Source organism: Halictus rubicundus, chromosome 14 (assembly GCF_050948215.1).
Source record: "Halictus rubicundus isolate RS-2024b chromosome 14, iyHalRubi1_principal, whole genome shotgun sequence".
Classification (NCBI taxonomy): domain Eukaryota; kingdom Metazoa; phylum Arthropoda; class Insecta; order Hymenoptera; family Halictidae; genus Halictus; species Halictus rubicundus.
In genome coordinates this window covers 2,716,703-2,737,330 of record NC_135162.1, presented here as the reverse complement: position 1 = coordinate 2,737,330, position 20,628 = coordinate 2,716,703, and the positions used below count along the sequence as shown (strand labels likewise).

General features: G+C 37.6%; 1 protein-coding gene and 1 long non-coding RNA gene across 4 annotated transcripts in view; both read left to right on the top strand.

The window, feature by feature from the left end:
* The window catches only part of LOC143360937 (uncharacterized), a 308,277-nt gene that overhangs the window by 201,383 nt on the left and 86,266 nt on the right, over positions 1 to 20,628 (top strand). The window lies entirely within an intron of this gene.
* The window catches only part of LOC143360931 (neuronal calcium sensor 2), a 602,579-nt gene that overhangs the window by 540,570 nt on the left and 41,381 nt on the right, over positions 1 to 20,628 (top strand). For all 3 annotated transcript variants that reach the window (XM_076800137.1, XM_076800139.1, XM_076800138.1), the window contains one exon: positions 11,841 to 11,984. In XM_076800137.1, the coding sequence (XP_076656252.1) occupies positions 11,841 to 11,984 (144 nt within the window). The remainder of the gene's footprint in view (positions 1 to 11,840; positions 11,985 to 20,628) is intronic.

Sequence of the window (20,628 nt, the reverse complement as noted above, 5' to 3'; positions counted from 1 at the left end):
CACCTTCGCGTACAGCTTCTTCCTCGGGTCGCGGGCAGGTATTCGGGTGACGTTGTGGATGACTGGTGGAAGGGTGATTGGCACCAGATCGTAACGTGGGCCAGTAGGGATGACCTGTGTGCGTGTACGCACAGGGACCCTGACTTCCTTTCGTGACTGTGGCTGCTGCTGTTGGGCAGGAGCTGGAGCTGGACCGGCGACGACTCGTATTCTCGCGGAACACACGGTTTCGCGGATTATACGCGGAGCGGAATAGATGCCGACGTACGGACTGAAGTGATAGTTGGACACGTCGGATTCGTACTCGCGAGCTAACCGCTTTAATTGATATTTTCGTCCGGCGCGGCGCGGCATGAAGAGCTTTTAGAACAACTACGAATTTACGATGCACTGTCTATTCATTCGGGAATCTTCCGTTATCGTGCCGAGACTGCCTGATGGGCTCAGACACACGCTAAGGGAAAGATTCAGTCTTATTTCGCGAGAAATTCCGTTCTTGCGCCGAGACAGCCTGGTGGGCTCAGACACGCAATCAGGGAACTTATTGATGATATTTTAATTATTATGTCACGATGCTCTTCACTTTGCGTAGAACCGGAATGGGAATAATGAACACTGAGTTTAATAATAATACTTGTTTAATACGTGAAAAGGATAATACAAAGATATAAGTAAACTAAAGATATAATTAATACGCGTGATACTGGTTAATGATATAAGCGGTAAAATACAATATGGAAGTAGTAGAAACTATAGGACGCTTGATATAGTAACGCTTTGGAACGAAATTGCGAGATGTAAGCGCGACTGACCGGCGATCAAGCGCGAGCTTGCGTTTTTCTAGGGGCTACACGGACCTTCTTCGCTCGGGGTCCGTGTGGGGCGAGTGTGACGCAACCGGGTATCAAGGTGGGGTTCGCTAGTACCGGATGACGTACTGTCGAGCGTCTTGGCGCGCTCGCGGATGGAAATGATGGGGAAGTAATAACTTATAATTAACTTATTTTCTACCTTAACCTATGATGCGTCGCGGGTGACGTCATCAACAACACGTCGGTCGTCCGACGTGACATTATGAAACGTAGCTGTGTTCAAGCGTTTTAGAGTGGGAATACAGTTTTTCCACTGAATCCAGTAACTTTATGTGTTATTTGAACTTTAACGTCAATTTTCAAGAGCACTATTCATTTTTGACCTATGGTTCCTTTGAGAATTTTGTTTCCCTCGTTACGAGCCAGGGCTGCAAGCAACGCTAGAGGTCGGCAAAGGGTTATTACCCTGGAATATGGTTTCAGTTTGTTAGTTAGGTACGCAGACGAACCCAATGCGAAATTGGGGAGCCGCTAGGATAAGAGACGTCGAGGACGAACCTAATGCGAAATCAGGAAGCCTGTAGGAACGGAGTCAAACGCATACGAACCCGGTGCAAAACCGGGAGCTGCGAGATTGGGGAGTCACTGGGAGAGACACGCGGACGAACCCAATGCGAAATTGGGGAGCCGCTGGGAGGTTGGATGACTCACAGACGAACCTGATGCGAAATTTGGGAGCTGTAGGATGCGGACGAGTCCAATGTAAAATTGGGGAGTCGCTAGGATGGTATAGTTTTCGTGGATGAAAACAGAGACAAATGTTATCCTCAGTCAAGCCCTGAAAATGGCAAAACGAAAGAAAGCGTCTGTGATTTTGGAAAATATAACCAACATACAATTGGAATCTTTGGATGTTGAAAATTATGAACTTTATTATTGCGAAAGCGAACTATTAGACAACCAAAGTGATCCATACTGCAGTGACCATAAACTTCTTGATATCAAGGGTAGTGACAGCGAAATTTCTGATCAGGAAAATGCACATGAATCATATAGTTAAACAAGGTCCCCACCCGACCCACTGCAAAGAAATCTCTACCCCAGCCAAATTTCCAATCCACAAACTAATCTTTATCCTTTGCACCACCCAAACTCAAGTCAAATCGATCCGTTTCATTAATTCAGTCAGAGCGTACTGGGAAAAATATGACTCTGAGAAACCTATCATCCATTTCTTCCGATGCCAAGCACACGGACAAACCTCCAGCAACTGCTTCTGACCCCTTCAGATGCCTTAAGTGTGGCAAAGACCACGATACTCCGTGTACCTGCACCAAAACAAAAGATTACACCCCGCAAATTATAATCAATGTCCATCCCTCCTATCCTTCCTGCACAAAAAGGAACTTAGAAACCCCCATTCTACCTTCACTCCCTCAAAACCAAACCTCATCCCTTCCTCACTGATCCTTCACCCAACCCCACTCCTTAAATCCGCCCCAACCACCACAAATCCTCCCACCACAATTATCCTCACATACGCTCAAGCAACGAGTCAAAACCAACCACCCAGACCCCATCAAACAGGACCACTTAACCGACACCGTCAACGGTCTTAAACGCTTTCGGCGAACTAAACACCATACTAAACATCCTCGACCTAACCCAAAAACACTACCTACTTCCCCTGCACGAACACTATAGACAAAGGTCAAGGCCATTAGATACATAGTTCAGTCACTCAATCAGAAATGATTCTCATAAAAAGCCTCCTCTGGAACGTATGCAGGATCAAAATAAAAATCCACGAACCAGACGCATACCGACACACCCACGAAATAGACATTGCTCTAATAACAGACACCTGGCTCCAACCAAGCGATCACCCACACATACCCGACTATTCTCTCCTCAGAAAAGCAGACACTCCTCAGGAGGTGGAGTAGCCATACTCATACACAAAAACACCCCATTTGAAAACACGACCCAACCTATCCTCCAAACATAGAAGCCGATCCTTATCAAACTCTACCCCCCCCCCCCCAGCAGAAAAATCCAAACCCGGCACCTCAAAACTCTCCTACGTAGTAACACCAGCTGCCTACTGGGAGGAGATCTTAATGCCAAACGCCAACTCTAGAATAACTCACACAGAAACCAAGAAGGTGTAGCCTTCAAAAACTACATTGAAAACTCCCAAACCTACATTATCCACCCCCAAACACACACATATCACCAACCCAAATGCAAACCATCCACTATCGACATCTTCCTCACCAACCTCCCATACAACTCCAAACGTTATACAACACCCGATCTCTCTTCCAACCTCCAAATTATCCTAGAACTTAACCTTTAAACCAACTCCTCCTGCCACCGGAAAACCCTTAACACCGACAAGGACTAATACAGAGCCCTGTGCGACAGCAGTCTGATCCAACCCACCCCCGCTCCCAAAAATTGACCATTAAATACATCTCCTTACCAACACAATCAACCACGCATTCCGAAAAGCCATCATCTGGTCACACGAAAACCCCGATCCAAAAACCGCCCTCCTCTCTAATTCAAAAAAGAAAGAGAGCCCGCAGAAACCACCAAAAAGCCAGAAACTCTTATTTCAAGTTCACCAAAACATGCTCACAGGCAAAATAAAACTAGAAATTTCCATCCTCAAAAATTCTCTCTGGAACAACAAACTCAAAACTCTAAAACTTAGGGACAACTCCCTTTGGAACACATACAAAACCCTTAGACCCCAAAATTCCAGAATCCCTCCGCTAATCGACCCACAAAAACAAAAGCACACATCGAACTCCCAAAAAGCAGCACTTCTAGCCCCCATCTTCAAACAAATCCACGACAACTCCTTCTTCCTTCAATCCAACATCCAACCCCAGATAACACAATGCCTACATAACCCTCCTACCACTTAGACAAACCTTTTTTTTACCTGGTAGTAATCGCATTACGGATTCCCCGTCCTCCCTGGTAAGAGAGATGGGGATATGTGGGACTCCCCCCTCCCCCGCAGGGATATACCTACTAACTCCACTACGGTGACATATGTCGTAACTCTCGAGCACCAGAACCTTGGCCAGCCTGCTAACGCGGCACTTTTTCCTCCCAAACCGGAGTAATCATCACAACGTGAAAGAACACGTATGCGATTATCTTCAAGTTCTGGAGACGAAGATGAATGTGAAATACAAGATCAACAACAACAACAAACTGAAATTTCTGTAGACGGAACGATTTGGAAAAAAAAAAGAATGAGCTCTATCTGGAAGATTACCACTTGACAGTATTTTCAAGGATGTTACCCGGGCCTACAGCACATACAAAAAGAAATATTATGATGGGGGATATAAGTGACGTATTTTTATTAGTAATTGATCATTATATTTTAGAACATGTAAGAACTTGCACAAAGTTGGAAGCCTCTCAAATTTTGGGGAAAAAAGTGGATACTTACGCAAGCAAAATTGAAGACGTTCATAGCGATATTGTATGCATGTTGGACGTATGAAGCAAAAAATTTAAGTCTTGAATATTTATGGAATAAGAAGTGGAAATCACACTTTTTTCCAAAATTGGGAAAAAGCTGGAATAAATGAGTGAATATTGTACAAAAACACGGCAGGCGAAAACGTATCAAAAGACTTTGTTTCGTCTAGCTGAAGAACTTGCTTCTGAATATCAGATTTCAAAAGAAAAATCACAAGAAACTGAAATACCACCAAGTTCAAAGAGCACCCTTCATACAGGTAAATGGTGTCAAATAGGACATTACAATAATAATAAGTCCATGACTATTTGTAATATATGCAAAAAATATGTATGCGGAAAATGTACACAAAGAAAATTCTACGTATGTAAACAATAAAATAAAATTTCGAATTACTATTTATGTTATCTGTTAACTGTACTCTTTATTATACTATAATAATATTAAAATTATACTATGTTAATTATAACTGATTATTCATTAAAAAAAATATATATATATAACTAAGTATTTTCTTTGAAGACCAGTCATTCTAACCGATTTCGGTAGAAATAGGTGTATTGTAATTGCCGGTAGTTCTAGTGTTAAAGGCGTGATGAATACATTAAACTGTGACAATTTTCTTTCGAAAAAGAATAACTCAAAAATTCACTCATTTTGGGTCACTTGGGGAACTGTACTCGTAACCTCGATTTATTTAAAGTTTTTTTGCGAATATCTGGGAAACTAAGCCCTATCGACAGGTATGTGCATGTATAGGGAAAAGTTTCTCAGAATGTCGACCTTGACAACCTAGTTCAAGGGCTGAGTCATAGAAGCTGGGTCCCCTTTTGTAAACATTTACCATCGGGTTTACCCCTCCAATGTGAACGATAACTAATAAAACATAATGTGTTGAACATTTGTCTAAAAACTAACTCTCACATTATAAAAAAAAAACGGCTTGTGCAACTTGACTCTTTCCAAAGGCGCCCCATATTTCTATGTATAGGATCGTTCAGTAATACGTATCGCTTTCATTATATTCAGTAACCATTTCGTTTCATCGTTAAACAGACATATCATAATATTTATATACTTCGCCGACAATTTATTCTTTTATGTACAATTTTCTAGATTAAGTTGTTCAAGTTATAAATGTCATTTTACTAGTAGAACATGATTGAAATTGCACTTTTTATACTAAATACAATGAAGTCACAGTTTCTTGACGTAGCTAGATATTAATAAAGAAATTTATGAATTATATTTCCTATTAATTTATGGTAGCGACTGAAGCCTTTGTTCATGCACTGTTAGACACTCATACCTACTTGGTTTTTAACATGTACAATACAGCATCTTTTTCTACGTTTTTGTCATACAATAAACATTGCGTCATTAATTTTTGTAAATTTTGGAACTAAATATCCAGGCAGCATAGTTTAACTATCGCAAAGGATATTCGGTGGAAAATCTGTGTTTTTCACCTGCCTGAGTGTAGGTAACCACTTGACAGTAATTAATGTTGCAGCAATATATTTATGGTTCCTTTAGGCCAGGGGTTCTCAAAGTTTTACCTAGATGGACTAAATTGTAAATTCGAAAATATTTGACGGGCCAAAAAAAAGTTTTATGGAAAAATACGTTCAAATCGATGAAAAACTAGACATGAGGGAAAGATTTTTACTAATTTCATAACATAATCGTTCTTTATCTATTTATAATAATTACTTTTTACAATTACTTTTACGTAGAAAAGAACGACAAAGCTTGAGAACTTCTTTATTTTTCATTATTTTTTTATGGGACTTTCACCAACATATTCGTGGCATTTTTCTAATTAAAATGAAACCAAATATGATACAATTCGGATCATATTTACATTAATTTTCTGTTAATATAATTCTAATGGAAAGTAACTTTCATCGTTCATTACATACGTAAATATCATCGGAATAAAACATATCGACCTCCCAAAAATGTCGCTGATTTCACACGCCCTTTAGAATATATTGTAGCTGAAGTAAGAAACAGAAGGCCAGTGACGGTATATTGTCGGCCACTGAGAAAATCTCGTCCTGTGAGACGTTAGATTCTCCGACATTTTTTTTTGGCTTTTGGTGTAAAAATATTAAAAGCAAAACTAATATTAAAGACAAAAAATGCCTAGAAATATTGTACATAAGAAAGTATTAAAACATAATTTTAGGAAGATTAATAATTCCTACTTCAGACTTCATCTGAGACACCTAAATTTGTAATTTAAACATATTTCATGAACGAGCATTATTTCCTTACACTTTTTTTTATACATAATTGTTCCAAGAATCGATCTGTGGGAACAGCAATAGGTTGAAAAACAGAGTAACGTTCATTTGACATACTATTCCGAATAATAAAGAGTTCGGGAGAGAAACACAAGGATGAATAATATAATATAATATAATTGTAGGAGAAGAGATGGACAAATTTTTATTGAAGTAGTAATTTCAAACAGCAAAGAAAAGATAAAAAAATTATTTGTCACGTGTTAAATAAAAATAATTATGTTTATCTTTATTCGACACATGACGAATAGCGTTTTATTCGAAGAAAATTTACTCAACGAATAAAGATCAATTTTCATTCGTCGAGGGATTCATCTCTAGCTTTGAATAAAGTTTTCACTTTCATTTGTATCTTTATTCGACGGTTTACAGTGAATTCTCATTACGAGTCAGTGCCAACCTTACAATTTGGAGTCAGTGGAACTACCCACACCATCGCGGTGAGGGGCCACAGCTCGAGAGCTGTGTCCTGAGCTACGTGCAACATTGTATCGGAGAAAGACATTTTCTCAGTCTTCTACACTTAGTAGTCATAGGCTTCTGTGACTTGTAGACGGATATGACTCTTAGGTTTCCAGCATGCCCTGTGTATTTCAAATGCGACGATCGACGACAACCTCAGATTTCTTCTAAGAGACAGTCACCAGAACGGTGCAATTGACTCGTAACGAGAATTCACTGTATTCGACTTCGAATCATTTTCTGAGCCGCGTTAGATTCTTATAAATCGTAGTTCTTTTTGGACCTTTCAAACCTTTTTGGACCTATGAGGTCCAAAAGGACCAATGATGTCCCACAACAAAAAATCTGAAAAAAATGGACGACACTGCCTGTTATAGTACTTTAACAGGAAACTAATCAGTAGAACAGCATGTTTTCATATTTTCAAAAAATTTGCATTTTTCCGATTTTTTGGAGGTATTTCATTTTTTACGACCACAATTTGCAACAAAAAAATCTGAAAGTTCTCTAAAATGTGCCACATTTTTTCAGAATTTTAGAAAGCATTAGAGGGCGGAAAATGCGCGAGAAAGCGCGAAATCTAATTTAACTACACTCACGGGCAAGCTAGGGGGCTGAAATTTTACTCAGCGCGGTTTCTCTTGGTCAGCTTTCGAATGGTTCAATAGTTATTGAAAAACCTTTAAGGGCACTTTTGACCATCTTAATCGGCTAGACCCTTTAATGAAATCACTAAAAATAAAAAGTGAGGAAAATAATAAGATTCTATCATTCTGCAGATCACAAATTTAACTTTGTACCCAATCTAAACAATAATATCGCTTCCAATCTGAAATAATGGTAATTTCTTCAATGCTCTTTTTTATATCTTCACATGCATATAGTTTCGTATGAATGGCAGGAATTGTTATTTTACTTCATCCAAATACTGTACTCAAACGTTTGCTCCAATATTAAGTCAAGTATAATGCCAAATGATAGTAATTTTTTAGTATATATTAGAGAGAAAAAAGCATCTTTAGAACCTCATCAGTACTTTGACTAATGTTGGTCGAAATTCATATAAAACCTTTTTTACAAAGGAGAAAATTTTGTTGGTATAGCATATGACAGCATTGATGATACTATAACAGCCTATGTATTTATGATACAAAGCCTGTTGTGTGTTTTAAAATATTTTTTCCATCTTACCAAAATACGAATGCTATCTCTTTACTGATTCGCTGATCTCTTTACAAGATAAGAAGATTAAGAAGATTTTATTAGGTTTGAAAATCATAGGTTTTAAAGTTATTGTCATTGACAATAATTCCATTAACAGAAAAGAAATGTCTTTTGTAGATTCCGGTAACTTACATATATACTGAACATTTCGTTGATACGATCAACGTTGCAATGAGCTACAAACGTTCAAAGATGGTCACATAAGGGCGAAATTCCCTGGCAAGGTCGAAAATCTGCGACTTTCACCCTTAAGCTCACACCTTAAAATGTTTGTAGCTCATTGCAAAGTTCACCGATTTCGATGAAATTTTCAGTATGCATATACGTTACCGAAATCTACAAGCCGCATTTTTTAAATTATCGTTATAGGCTCGGATAAAAAAGTTGAAAAATCATCATATTTTCATTTTTTATCATTCCAACCAATTGCAATCTAAACAAATTTTTGTTTACTCGTTGTATAGCAAACTAATCTCTAACATCTAAAAGAAAATTGAACTCATTTGGAGCAATTTTAAAAAAGTTATGCGATTTTGAAGAATGTCCACTTAATATCGTCCCCGACTGTATTGACACTGATCGTTGTGAGTCCTTCCTAAAACTCAACTGACGTTGCAAGAAAGTACGTAAGCTGGATAACCGCAATCCACGCGGTAGGTGCAAGCACATTACATCGTGATGTAGGGTTCCCATGCCACCACAGGCACGGGCACAGGATAGAGGGAATCAAATACTCTCGTTGCCTGCGGCACGGATAGCCTCGTAGCGGAGACCTCCGCACTGGTTATTACACATCGTCGACCGTGCTACAATTTTACGAATGATTGTCCCCTCAGAGTATCGTACACCCTCTACGAGCCAAGTTATCTCTTACTTCTTAGTAGTAGTAGACTAGATCGGACACTACCGAGCTTGTCAGTTTCGGTATTACACTTCAATGTAGCCCTCCAGGGAAGATAAAAGATACTCTCTTTCCTTCTCTCTCTGTCCCATAATAGTAGTTGCAAGTGAATATTTAAACGGGAATTATTAGCGAATGCAGCTATAAGTTATGTTGTACCGTAAAATTGCGAAGCCGACAGTCAAAATCAATGTTTTATGACATCTGTCATTTGTTTTGACACATCTTTCAATTTTTAGGTTCACCTAATTATTACGAATTATAACTATTTTTCTAATTTCATCCGCTGATCGAAATCAAGTATCTTATTTCAGATGAATATCTACCCATTGTAAAAATAAGATGAAAAAATGAGAGTTTGAAGAACGATGGTTCCAATAATTTTAAGCTCACGCATATAGAGAAAGCGAACCTTCACAGCCAAGCGATTCTACCTACAAGTTTCAAATGCAGTAACAAAATTATTGAAAAATCCAGAAAATATCTGAACGCTCAAAATAAAAATTAGGAGTAATATTTTTAACTTATTCTTTCATTCAATCTAGTTTTTTTATAATAAACGTTGCGTTCTGTATTTATTTTCATTTGCTACTATTATTATGGGACAAATTAAATTCATCAACTGGTACTATTATTATGGGACAGAGGGGGTATATAGAGTCAGTTTCATAAATCGTATATGATACCTCATCAATCGATCCAAGCTGATATTTTTTATGTAAAATACGATACGCTTGTTAAGAGAGGGGATCTCTTGGAATGTTGCACAAATAGTGGTACACTCGCGTCTGTGCTTGTACAGTAGGGTGGTCCTTATTTTTAGACTTTCCCCCTCAGGATTGTTCCAATTAATAAAAAAAAAATCTGTGCAAAGTTTTACCTCGATCGGATAACGTGAAAACGTGCCCCCGGCCCTTAATCATTAAAATAATTAATTAAATACTCATCAAATCGTTTTTCTCGAATACCTTCTATATCATTGACTGTATCGAAAACAATGTTCAACAAAACTTTTGTATGTCTGGATAGGGTGCGTCTTTTGTGTTCTATTACTTTTTTTCGTAAAACAAACGGTTTTCGAAAAAATTGAGAAAAATGTCAGACTAGAATAAAAAAATTTTGTCTTCAATTTGAAAACTGGAGTGTATTTTCATTATCTTTTATCAATAAACATTAAGGAAAAATGTGAATTTTTTTTTACCTTGCGAAACTTACTTTTTTTATTGTATATTATTTAGCAGGAAATTGCATATATTCTTTTTATCATAAGCAAAATTTTTTGGCAAAATATCACTTCTCGCGTTATATGTAGATCACTGTGCAGACCTGTACAAATCTTTATTAGTACAAGTGACGCTTGTCACAGCATCATATCCAGTACAGCGTTCAAAATGTGTTAAAGTACAAGACGTGTCCAAATTTTACTATGTCCACACTGTCTATGTACAGGGTGTTTCAAAATTATATGTCGCGGCCACTATAACGTGATTCTGCACCTCTGGATAAGTAGAAATCCGTTTAAAATATCAACCGCAAAATTGACCTTATCTTTTTTCAAGGTCGAACATTTCTTTATTGCATCTTACAATACTCATCGTGAAGAACAAAAGTCTCAAAGGATCTATAGGTCTCAAGTTAACCGTTCTCTTAAAAAACGTCTATGTCCATATGTCTATAGGATATCTCAAAATGGTATAAACGTGGAGGGAATGATTCTGCATGAAAATATAAGTCGAAAATATGCAATAAAGTTTTTCCTTTGACGCGCTGTTTTCGAGAAAATTGATTTTAAAAATCCGCGTTCTAATGCCGCGTGTTTTCGTCGAATTTTCAAACTTTTTTCCATTCTTAGAAAGGAGTTAAATGAAAAAAAAATGTTCTATATTTTCTCATGTAGAATCATCCTGCCCACGTTTATACCATCTTGGGGCACCCTGTAGACATATAAAATAAAATAGTTTACGAAACGAAGAAGTAGTTTTTTAAGAGAACGGTTCACTTGAGACCCATGGTTCTTTTGAGACTTTTGTTCATCGTAACGAGTGCTCTGCTATGCAATAAAAAACAATTTTGACCTCGGGATTCAAGATCAAGATCAATTTCGCGGTCCACTTTTTAAACAGCTCCACTCGTTAGAAAACGCACGACGCTGAGTATGTACATATTAATATGGCGACGCCCTTACCTGTCAGAAATTCTTAAAATCGCTCAACTTTACACATGCATAACTTTTGAATTACTGATCTCCTAGGATTAAAACTTGGATTTTCGGCATTTTATCGCCAAATCTACAGGATTATATTTAAAAAGTTAAAAATTTCTGGTTTCCTGAAGTAAAGTTTAGCCGAAAAGGCTATTAATAGACTTCCGGTACATAAAGCGTTAAGATACTAAAATGCTTGGAACTACATTTAAAAATATTTTATTAAACATGTTAAAACATTACAGCACAAAATAAATATGAAGAAACGTATAAAGGAATGAACGTATAAACGTATACGTATAACGTATATTTGTGATTATATTAAACATTGATGTAAGATTCAAAGATTAATACAAATTTATTTGACCATAACATAGAAGATTAAAAAACGTTGTAATGGTGTTCTTTTTTAATGTTGCAGCAAGATTGTCCGAATGGCTGTTTAACACCTGCGAAATTTGTCGACATGTACAAAATGTTCTTCCCATCTGGCAATGCAGAAGAATTCTGCGATCATGTCTTCCGTACATTCGACATGGACAAAAATGGTTATATCGACTTTAAGGTAAGTCAAGTTTCTTTAAATTGATTTCTGTACATATAGTACTACATACTATAGCAATATACCTTTCCGCCGCATGTCCAGCGGACAAATGCACCTTGTATTGAGGGCAATCTCTAGTAGCGGACCACATAATGGACTTTCATTCGCTACCCAGTGTCGGTTATTCCGAACGATTGAACTCGTACCGAAGTACGATTTTCAGAAAGAAACACGCGCGAATGCCGATATCTATCCAGCGTTAATGGTAAATTAAAATCAAAATGAGTATGTGCTTAAGGTCACACGACTGAAGTGAAAACTTTTATGACGATTGTAATCGATTCTAAGTATGTAATATCTTAGGTCGTCCCATAAGTTCATGCCGTTTACTGTTCCATTATTTCAATTAATATTTGAAACATACCTTTAAAGTTTACGAAAAAATATAATCACTCTCTCATTCCACAACTTCTTCCCACCGTTTTGGCAAAGACACTTTACTGACCGGTAGCCTATTAATCGGCTTTTTGTCCCGGACGCTTACCGACCGGTAGCCTATTAAGGCCGATCCATACAGACCGGAACGGATGGTAGAAGGAATACTACCACGTTTTCTACATCCATACAGGCCGGAAACCCTAGCAAGGCCACTTGAGAGGCGCTCAAGATGCTCGCAACAAAGGCCAAGAGCTGCGCACCGTGGGGGTTTGCTACCTAACACCAGAACAGTTTACTCCCCTCTACACCCGGGGGATGCCTATGAACTCGGCATCCGGCACCGGACCGGTGACTTCCCAGGATCGAAGGCAAAGCAATCTCTGTGGATGCTGTCCGGCTGCCGGATGCCACAACAAGAACGCCCAAAAGCTATCCGAAGTACAATTTTCGAAATAAAGAATATTGTTCATCTGAGTTGTAATGTTATTAAGTAATAGTTCAAACTATAAGGAACAATAAAAATCAGCATCACCAGCTTTATGTAGAATTAATTCTTCTTATTTTACAAATTATTATGTATTTGAGTCATTCCACGCGATATCGGACACTTTTGGGAGTATTGTTTCGGAATTTGTTCAACTTTGAATACCTATGTTGTAGTATTTAGTGACCTATCAACGAATCTGAAAGGATTTTTGGATATCTGAAAAACTGTTGATCCTACAGATGTGTAAAAAAAAGTGTCAACTGAGTCAAGTGAAAATGATTTTTTGGCAGCTTATAGTGGCAACATAAAAGAGTATCTACTGAAAATGGTGTCAGTTGGAAAAGATGGTATTTTCACCATTTATTTTGCAATTGCTTTAAACAAATGTTGGGAAAAGTAGCAGAGGATTATTCAAAAATTTTGAAAAAATGAGGATATAGCTCCAAGTGTCACCTTTACGGACTTGTTTTTAAAAAAATGGATACTTTAAAATCGACGAAATTAAAATTATTTGAAGCAAATGCTGTACCGCGATATACAGGGTGAGCTATATACGGTACAGGTATTCTGCTTCCATATTTTACTTTTATACGTTTTTTCAGTACTTGACCTTGAATGACCTTGGAATAATATAGTCACTGAATTCCTAGTGAAAGGGACTATCATTGTAGGTGTTTAAAAAAGGGTGGTTCCATTTAAAAAAGTCAAGGTGACCTTGATGTCTCTAAAAAAATGACATAAAAACAAAATTGTTTTATAGCATCGAGTCATTCCCATTATACCATTGAACTTTGTCCTTACCATATTTTACGTATCTTTAGAAACAACAAAGATATTTGAGGTGCAAACGTTAAGTGACTCACCCTGTATATCCATCTCAGACGGCCGATGTGCTTACTTTTCAAATAATTCTAATTTCGTCGATTTTAAAGTGACCACTCTTTTTTAAATACAAGTCCGTAATGGGGACACTTTGAGCTATACCCTCACTTTTTCAAAATTTTTTAATAACAGCTATTTTTCCCAACATTTGTTTAATGCAATTGCAAAATAATTGGTGAAGAAAACATTTTTTTCAACTGACACCATTTTCATTAGATACTCTTATGTTTTCACTATTACCTCCCAAAAACTCATTTTCATCGGTTTGTAAAAACTACAATTTCCAACTGAATTGAAACGATTCGACCTGGTGAAAAAGCGTGTATAATAGTTTTTTGACAGAATCATTAGGAAGTACTAATTCGATGGTTCCTCTTTGAAATTTTGTTTTTGCATTTGCGGAGCCTCAAATATTGCGGTCAGGTAAAAGAACGGCAAAGGACGCGGCGCGCGGCGTCCGGCGATTCAAGTAATTGTAAGTGCACCGACTGAACGACCGCTATGCACCGGCAGGCTTGGAAAAACCCCAATGTCCTTTGCACTATGAATGGTATTAACCTTTACTATACACTCGGAGTGCACAAAATCCCAACAACAGTTTATGTAGATATATGATATCTCGCGTCTTCTTTCCCCACGTCCTTTTTTTTTTTTTAAATACGTGAAAGTTGTAATTTTAGGACAAACACTGTGGACCATTATTTCAGAGTGTTTAAAGAATATACAGCAATTCTATGGACCCAAAACAAAGATGTTTCTAATATTTTTGCATTAAGAAATGACATTTGCATAGAATAGTAAATTATTTAAGAATAACAGTTTTTTGCGATGATGACTAAAAAAAAAAGAAAATGTTTCTATCTTTAATAATAACTGTGAAATAAATTGTATTGTGAAGGTAGTTTTCGTAAAACTCGTCCAAAATGGCAAAGTTTGATGATCTGTATCTTTTAAACAATTTTGAAGATAAACCCGGCTCAACCCCCGTCTCCCACTTTCACTTGGACTACAACATATTTCAATGTCCTAAAAATTCGAGACATAGTCCCCAAAAAAAGATCGAATTCATATGGAATGATCTCCTTCCTAATGCAGATATTTCCTTAAAAAAAATAACAACTATTCTCGTTTTTACAATATATGTATAATTTACGTATAATATATAAAGATGTGTGATGCTGTTTCACCAAGAGGCAGGAACGATTCCTATCTCCATGATGTTATAGAGGAGAGATCCGATAGTTTACCTAAGGAGCTGTGGAGCCCCTAAAAACATTTTTTTGTGCCACGCACAACGGGGAACTGTCAACGCGCACTCGAAAGGCCATCTGGTAATGATCAGCCGCTCGGCGGACTCGATAAGTCCAACCGTCGGAACACTAGTGGACAGATTTTGGCAACCCGGCATTTGGATCTAGAGTCCCCATGAAATACGGTCCGGTTCCGGCCTGTATGGATCGACCCTTAATCGGCTTTTTGTTACCGACGCTACCGACCGGTAGCCTATTAGTCGGCTTTTTGTCCACGATGCTTACCTACCGACGTACATATTTACGATCGAGTGATCGGTGAGAAATGTGTAGGATAGAAGTGTGTTAAAATACTTTCCAATGCTTGTTTCTTTTTTATGGATTCGATATTATCAAATCTTTTTCCGACTAAAGAATGTTACATTGCCCGAAACAGGTGGTACTCTAATGAAGCAATATCTGGAGAATATGGAGGGGGTGATTAAGTTTACTAACCGAATTCACGTAATTTTTACGCGTACGTAAAAATTATACGCGATCAAGACGATTCCCTTCTGTGAGCTGGTGCGGCACCCATAGATCTAGCTTTGTTGCCAGTCCGAATTTCGTTAAACGTCTGTGGGCAGATGATGTGGCTGCTTCTCCTCTTCGCCTGCTCGGCGAGTCAGCCCCCACCACATTCACTCGGACTCCTCCTTTAGCACGAGTCCCACGATGCTGCACCGGCAGGTTACTCACCACTACTACGTATACATGTTGGGTGTATAAAAATTATATGTCACGACCACCATAGCGGGATTCTACACCTCTGGATCGGTGGTGATCTGTTAAAAAAATGGACCGCAAAATTGACCTTGACCTTGAAAATCAAGGTCAAACGGTCGAAAATCTTTTCTCGATTGGATCGTATAGTACTAGTCGCGACGAATAAAAGTCTCAAAGGAACCATGGGTCTCATGTCAACCGTTCACATAAAAAAACGATATTAAAGTTTCGATGATTTTTAAACATAGTTTATTTATAATGTCCTTATATTTTACAATAAAATATAAAGTTCATAATGTGCTATTGACGGAGCAGGGAGAAATCATTCTTTATCTCGCGAAATATATCGCAATAGAGTAAGAAATAACGGAAGACCGCTGCGTGCAGCAAAAGTGCCAGATCAACGGGAGTTTCAGCGACTAGATAAAGAATTTAGTGATCAAGTATTAATATTACGTCATCTTTCTACACATATTTTTACCATACTTACTTAATTTCTTTGGTGTCTACTTCTTCGTCGAATCCATAAAACAGTACCGTTTTCTCGAATTGATCGCAACAGTCGTGCTTGTGTCCCAGCCTCGATATGGTCGCCATTTTGGTCCAGGCAGTTTCTTAATCTCATTTCCACGTTTCTTTTTAATTTTTGGCCGATCTTCGGTACTGTTCGTAGGTGTTCAAAAGCTTGTTGAATTTTACATTTTGACTGTAGCACAGTTTGAAGTTCCTGACCTGATCCATAAATGATTTCTTTTACTGCTGCCCAAAGAAAGAAGTCCAGTGGTGTCAAATCTGGAGAACGAGAAGGCCACAAATGTGGAGCAGGTCTGCGTCCTATCCATCGTGTTCCAAACATTTGATCCAAAAATTGGCGAACCGGTTGGCCATAATGAGGAGGAGCACCATCATGCATGAAATAGACGAAATGATGTCTGTTGCGTGGTATAATTTGATGTAGTTCACTCAAGAAGCGAGTCCCTAGAAATTGCAGATATGTTGCACTTGTTAATGATGTAGGTAAATAAATTGGGCCAATAATTCCTGCCCATAGGTTGATTGCGAAACGTCCTTGATTATATTTTTCAATCATTGCATGGGGGTTTTTGTAAACCCAAATCATCGCATTTTGTTGATTTAAAATGCTGCTACTCGTAAAACTGCGTTCGTTTGTGAACAACACATTTTCTAAAAAGTGTGGTTCCCGTTGCAACTTATCTAGCATCCAATGGCTTGATTATCAGCATCGATGACTAGTATCGAAGTGCTTGATCGCGGCGAATTCTGTAAGGTCGACACTAAGAGATAGATCATTACAGCGGTGTTTACATGCGATAGTAATCCGTCTGTGCCCCTACTACCTATTTACTTTGAAAACATGCGAATATAAACACAATGTAACAGTAAAATTATTCTAGAACGTAAATGGAATTCTAACATCGTTTTTTATGTGAACGGTTGACAAGAGACCCATGGTTCCTTTGAGACTTTTACTCCTCGCGATGAGTACTATGCGATCCAATCAAGAAAAAATTTTCGATAATTTGACCTTGATTTTCAAGGTCACGTCAATTTTGTGTTCCACTTTTTTAACAGATCTCCACCGATCCAGAGGTGTAGAATCCCGCTATGGTGGTCGTGACATATAATTATTATACACCCTGTACATACAGTGTTCCCAGATAAGGGGAGGAATCACGAATTCAGGGGAAAAAGTTACCCTCTCTCTGCCAGTGCCGGAATATGCACGATAGAGACGGAACGCGTCACGTGACCCGACCGCGGCGGAAGCGTGGGGAATAGCGCGGTAGAAAGGGGAATTAGAGTAGGGGAACAAGTCATGATCTGCCGACACTGTGTACGTGTAGATAAGACCCTTGGCTCGAAGTTGACATCACGGTCATGGACGTAATAGTTCATGCAAATTCATATCCATATGCTTACTTGATTTTTTATTTATTCTGAGCGCATCGCATTATCCACCAGTGCATCAATATCCACTTACTTAACAATAATAATGATTCGTTTAACAAACTGAAGCGATATTTCGATTTAATTAATTTCATTGTTGAAAATGCCGCCTCTCATTTGTATTTACATAGTTCCGAACTTCGAGCAGATTCTGAGGCAGAAATCTATTAATTTCGGGTATTTCTGTATAGGTAATAGTTTAAAAAATTCTTGACCATGCTCTCTTCTGTTCATTGCAAATGGGTCTGCTTGTAAGTTGCATAATTCCAGACGGTACTCTGGTGTCTGGTCTCTAATGTGACATCCTTGCGAATTATTAAATAATTCAAGATCCTGATTCAAAGCAACAAAATCTTTGAAAACTTGTTTTAAATTCATTTAATATTTTTTCCAGTATTGACACTATTTTGTCAAAGTTTACACAGTTATATTCGTCAGCAATTTGCTTGCATGCTGGAGAATCATGCAGAGAAATGGTTTGATTCTGCGTTTTCAAATTAATGTTTAAACAATTTAGGTGCTTCGTTATATCTATAATAAATGCTAAATTGCATAAAAACGACATATCATTAAATTTTTTTATTTAATATCTTCTTCGATTTTTGTATTTCTTTGGAGAAATTCCAAAATCTCCTTCCTCAAAGCGAAGAATCTTCAACGTTTTTCCCGCGCTGAGCCAGCGGACTTCGGTAGATAGCCTCAACGTTTTGAAGGAATAATCTAAATTTTCTGTGCGATAAAGATTCATTTCCACCCCTAATTGTGTTTACAACTTGGGTTACAATTTTCATAGTGAAATCCAAAGTAATAATTTTTCCACATAATGCCTCCTGATGAACGATGTAGTCGAATGTAGGACAAGTGATTCCGTTCTTCTGCAATAGGCCTCTCAACTCTTTTTCCTGTCCTACCATCGCTTTTGCGCTATCCTCGTCCACTTTAAAAATCCTCCATACTCTTGTACAGTGTTATACAGGGTATCCCAAAAATTTTGTACTTCCTTGAAAAGGATAATTCCTGACATCATTTGAAGTAACTTTTTCCTTTGCGAAAATGTTCTCCGCGGCTTTATTAAGGAGTTGTTAACAAGAAACACGGACCAATCAGAGCGCCGCTGTAGCAGAGGGATCCCGGCTCGGCAACAGCTCCCGCTTAGCGTAGCGTCAGCATTGGCTGAATCAGAATCCGTCTGATGCATCCGTGCTCTGATTGGTCTGTGTTTTTCGTTAATAATTCTTTAAAGTCTTTTATAAATTTGTAAAAGATAAATTTATAAATTCCAAGGAAATACAACACCCTGGGTGTCCCTCTTTGGGACACCCTGTAGAATGCTGCAAATATATCCTTTCCTTGCGTTGTTCCAAGCAGCAGTATTATTTCTAATCATTCTTCCGTAATTTCGAATGTATCGTCTATCGATCGCACAAAAATGCACAATTTACTTATGTCGGCGACATCGGTGCGTTCGTCTAAGCACAAGGAAAAATATTTGCAATTACTTAGTATCTCTTTTAGTTTGTCCGAAACACGGACATTAATTCTGTTAATACGTGAAGTACATAATTGTACGACGCGATAGTGGCACTGCTTCAAAATTCTTCGGTTCAAAAAAGTATTCGGTTTCAATTTTAGCTTTACTGAACCTTTATTGAGCACACTTGGTATTTTACCAAATAATTCCGGGAAAATTTTTACTAAACTTCCTTTCATATTCTCTGAATCAATCTTACTTATATTATTCTTCTGTTCGAACCTGAAGAACCAAAGTCCGATTGCATACAACCATTGTCTGCCGATTAACGTAGGACCTTCGCAAAGTATGATATAAAATTTCAATTTTTTCTTTACATTTCCGTACTCAACATTTAAGTTGATCGAACCTGTCGGCGACAGCGGAACATTACCATATGCGTTAAGAACCAGGTTTTCTTTATTTACTGAAACGGTCGGAAACAAGGATAAATATTTAGATCGTGGAATTTCCGACACCAACGTACCCGAATCGGAATCCATATCTATTATTATTTTTTCCCGACGCTTACCCGTAACTACGTCGCAGAGTGGTCTGAAAAGGCCGAAAACGGCTAAAACCCTAGGAAAGCTCTATTTCGAAAAAATTCTCGATAGAAAGTGTTTTTAATTGTTCTTGGGTACGATAGAGATAAATAAATAAATTAAAAAATAAATAATAGATTAATAATAAATAATAAATAATAAATTTGACACATAGATTGAATATAAAATAAATTTAAAATGAAATATAATTCAATTTAGATTGAAAATGATAAAAAATAATTCCTTTCCATAAAAAATACTACTTAATTTAAATAATAATAATTTTATGTAATTTAAAATAAAATGAAATAAGAAGAATACGCTTATGTACAAGATTTAATGAAAATTTATGATATAGAGGTAACGGTTATTTACATTTTAATTAAGCTTATTATTTACACGAAAAAGGTATACTTTTTTTTGTAAGGAAGAGGAGGAAAATTGCCCCACGCACACCTCAGAATGGGGTAGTGTGGGGCTCAGGTCGCAGATTTTTGGCGTACCCATGCCCACTAAAAACCTGACCTCACCTGGGACGGTCAATGGACCGCCCCTCTACTTCCATGCCTCTAGCTCGTGGCATGAAAGAGAATGAGAGAGAGAATAAAAAAGGTATACCTAGGTATGCAAGTTGTTATCGAAATTTACAACAGTAGAGCTTCAACTTTTTCATCAAATGGTAGCTTGTTTTTTGTTTTTGGTTCTGAACGAAATTTATTTATGTAAGGGTCAGACGAAACCAAAAGAAAATTAAAAACACCTTCATTCGTATTATTTCTTGAGTTTTTGCGAGCGTGGCAGTCATGGTGCACTGCACCAA